The sequence below is a fragment of the Oratosquilla oratoria genome, chromosome 30 (genome assembly GCF_046742065.1).
Source record: "Oratosquilla oratoria isolate Oo_2021 chromosome 30, ASM4674206v1, whole genome shotgun sequence".
Lineage (NCBI taxonomy): Eukaryota > Metazoa > Arthropoda > Malacostraca > Stomatopoda > Squillidae > Oratosquilla > Oratosquilla oratoria.
This window is the reverse complement of record NC_134806.1, coordinates 42,505,885-42,508,384: the sequence shown is the minus strand read 5'-3', so window position 1 is coordinate 42,508,384 and position 2,500 is coordinate 42,505,885. Positions and strand designations below refer to the sequence as shown.

Genomic DNA, 2,500 nt, shown 5'->3' with positions numbered 1-2,500 from the left:
AACCCTAACCAAAATATTTTCTAAATGAAATATAGCTTTAAACACTCCCCCTCCCATATGTGCGCTCCCGTACCCGAAGGTTGTGAAACTCTAGTTTGAAAATACATGCATACACAAACACAAATATCATGTGCACATTCTTTTGCGTGCGTGTGTGAGTGTGTGTGGATTGACAATAAATGCCTACAGCTAAAAGGTGAAGAAATGTATCTACCTTATTTATCTTCAGAATATATATGGTTATAGGGGTTTATTTGGAAAAACCTAGGAAGAGTTTGTAAATATTAGATTTCTGCCGAACTAGAATTAAATGAAAATAAGCAATACTTCAACATTTGGTAAAATTATAAAATCGTTTTATATTTGCATGATTTTTTCTTACAAAAGGTATCATGGTTTGTGGCAACATTAATTTCACAAATATAAATGATATTTATGAACACATACAATAATTTGTTTAATTATGTTGTTTCTTATGTTACAAAAAATAATAACTTAATGGGGGACTACAGTAGTGGCATATTCCCTCACCATAAACCACCTAACTTTAACCCTTAACACTAACCAAAATGATTTTTTATTAAATATAGCTTTAAATACTCCCCCCTTCTAGGTGTGCGCCCCCCTCCCAAAGTTGGGAAACCCTAGTTTGAAAAAACATGCATACACAAACACAAATATCATGTGTACACTTTCTTTTGTGTGCGTGTGTATGTGCATGTGTGCGTGGATTGACAATAAATGTCTACAGCTGAAAGGTGAAGAAATGTATCTAGTTTATTTATCTTCAGAATGTATATGGTTGTAGGGGTTTATCTGCAAAAACGTAGGAGTTTGTGGATGAACTATTTCCGCCCGCACAAAAATTAAATAAAAATAACCAATATTTCAACATTTGGTAAAATTATACAATAATTTTCCATAAACATGCTGTCTTCTCACAAAAGCTATCATGGTTTGTGGCAACATTAATTTCACAAATATAAATAATATCTATGGATACATATAATGGTTTGTTTAATCATATTAATTCTTAAGTCACAAAAAATACTACGCGACATAAACCTCCTAACTTTAACCCTTAACCCTAACCAAAATATTCGAAATGAAATATAATTATACAAGTACCTGGAGTGATAGGGTATCAGAATATATATGGTTATGGGGGTCTATCTCTAAAACCCTAGGAGAAGTTCGTGTACAAACAAAGAAACAAATAAACAATCAGACAGAGGCTACTACTTTATTATAATATATATATATATATATATATATATGTATATATGCATATATATGTGTATATATGTATATATATAAATATATATATATATATAAATATATATACATATATATATATATATATACATATATATATATATATATATATATATATATATATATATATATATATATATATGGTTTATTTGTTTATTTACATTTCTGTTCCTTGACATATTTATTTAGTTAGCTACATTTTTAGTCAGATGTCTATTTGTTCTCTCGTGCATTTGTCTATTATCTCGTTTATCACATTTTATTCCATTTTGTGCATCAATTTTTATCTCCACATTAAAAAACAACAAAGTGCAAAATGTAAGTAAAGGAAATAGGTAGAAAAATCCGTTGATGGCAATTCTTACAAGAAAAAATAAATAGATAAAAAAAAAGAGGGCACCAATTCTTTCAGGCGATTTTATTTATCTTCGTTTACCCTCAACAGTGCATGTGAACCTAAGAATAAGACATACGAGCTCGAAGATCCTCAAGACGACTTCCGGGCTGCACTGGAGGAGGAAGTGTCTTGTTGGCTGTGGGAGGTCGTGGGCGCGAAGAACAGTTGGCAGGTTCTCCAGAAGAGTCTGGCAGTGGTAGACCAGTGTGTCCGCGCCAAGGCTGCTCAGTGAGCGGAGAGTCCCCTCCATACCTGAAGAGAATGTTGCTATTTCTCTTGCTGATTACATGAAGAAGGGTGATGGTGATGGTGATGGTGATGGTGATGGTGATGGTGATGGTGATGGTGTGGCAACACGCTGCCACTGCTAAAGTTTCCCCTAAGTGTACATATCATAACTGTATATAAAATTGTTAATCTTTATCAAAACATTATATATGTCTATTGTAAATAATACAGTATGTTTCAAATATTGTATCATATATGAGGATGACTGTTGTATTGTTAAATTTATATATGTATAGTTTTATTTGCATACTCTGTTCAAAGCTTGTATCTATTCTCTATGTATTATGTATGTCATGGCGGACGGGCAAATCAATTATAAGCCCCAAAATATTTTAAAAATTCAAGTTATTCCTCCCTATTAATTGGACGCTACTCTTCTATCTGTTTCAGGGTATCAACCTTATCAATGGTGATGCTGATTATGAAAGTAATGATGATGATGGTGAGGACGAACACGATGATGATGATCTATAAACAAAAAATGTGGATCACAGACTCCATATTACCTGTTTAAGGGTATCAACCTTATCAATGGTGATG

The 2,500-nt window shown here is 32.4% G+C and overlaps 1 protein-coding gene across 1 annotated transcript in view; it reads right to left on the bottom strand.

Annotated features, from left to right (window-relative positions):
- The window catches only part of LOC143041298 (glutamate receptor ionotropic, delta-2-like), a 26,855-nt gene extending 24,933 nt beyond the window's left edge, over positions 1–1,922 (bottom strand). Inside the window, exon 1 of the mRNA XM_076213123.1 lies at positions 1,749–1,922. Within this exon, the coding sequence (XP_076069238.1) occupies positions 1,749–1,922 (174 nt within the window). The remainder of the gene's footprint in view (positions 1–1,748) is intronic.
- Between the last annotated feature and the right edge of the window lie 578 nt (positions 1,923–2,500).